This window comes from Penaeus monodon, chromosome 30, assembly GCF_015228065.2.
Source record: "Penaeus monodon isolate SGIC_2016 chromosome 30, NSTDA_Pmon_1, whole genome shotgun sequence".
Taxonomy (NCBI): Eukaryota; Metazoa; Arthropoda; class Malacostraca; order Decapoda; family Penaeidae; genus Penaeus; species Penaeus monodon.
Window position 1 is genome coordinate 29,195,929 of NC_051415.1, and position 286 is coordinate 29,196,214.

The 286-nt window shown below is 58.7% G+C and overlaps 1 protein-coding gene across 1 annotated transcript in view; it reads left to right on the forward strand.

Annotated features, from left to right (window-relative positions):
- Positions 1–286, forward strand: part of LOC119592397 (alpha-mannosidase 2C1-like) — a gene marked incomplete in the record, with an annotated part of 33,450 nt that overhangs the window by 29,192 nt on the left and 3,972 nt on the right. The window contains 1 exon segment of the mRNA XM_037941219.1: positions 36–218. Coding sequence (XP_037797147.1) covers positions 36–218 — 183 coding nt within the window.

Here is a 286-nt window from a genome sequence, read left to right on the forward strand (position 1 = left end):
ACTACAATGTCTGTTCTTAACCGCTTCACACGCAGTCTGGCCGCTCAGTGTCTCCTGTGACGGTCGTGGAGGCGGGTCCCTTACTGGCTCGTCTTCGCTGGAGCGTCGACATCAGCGGCGACTCGACCCTCACGCAGGACATCGAACTCAGAGCCTCGACGCCGTATCTGATCGTCAGCACCGTCGTGGACTGGCATGAGGATCGGAAGATACTGAAAGTGGGTGATAGGGGGTAGTTAGGGGCGATGGGGGCATAAGACGGGGTTTAGGGGGGGGGAAAGAGAGA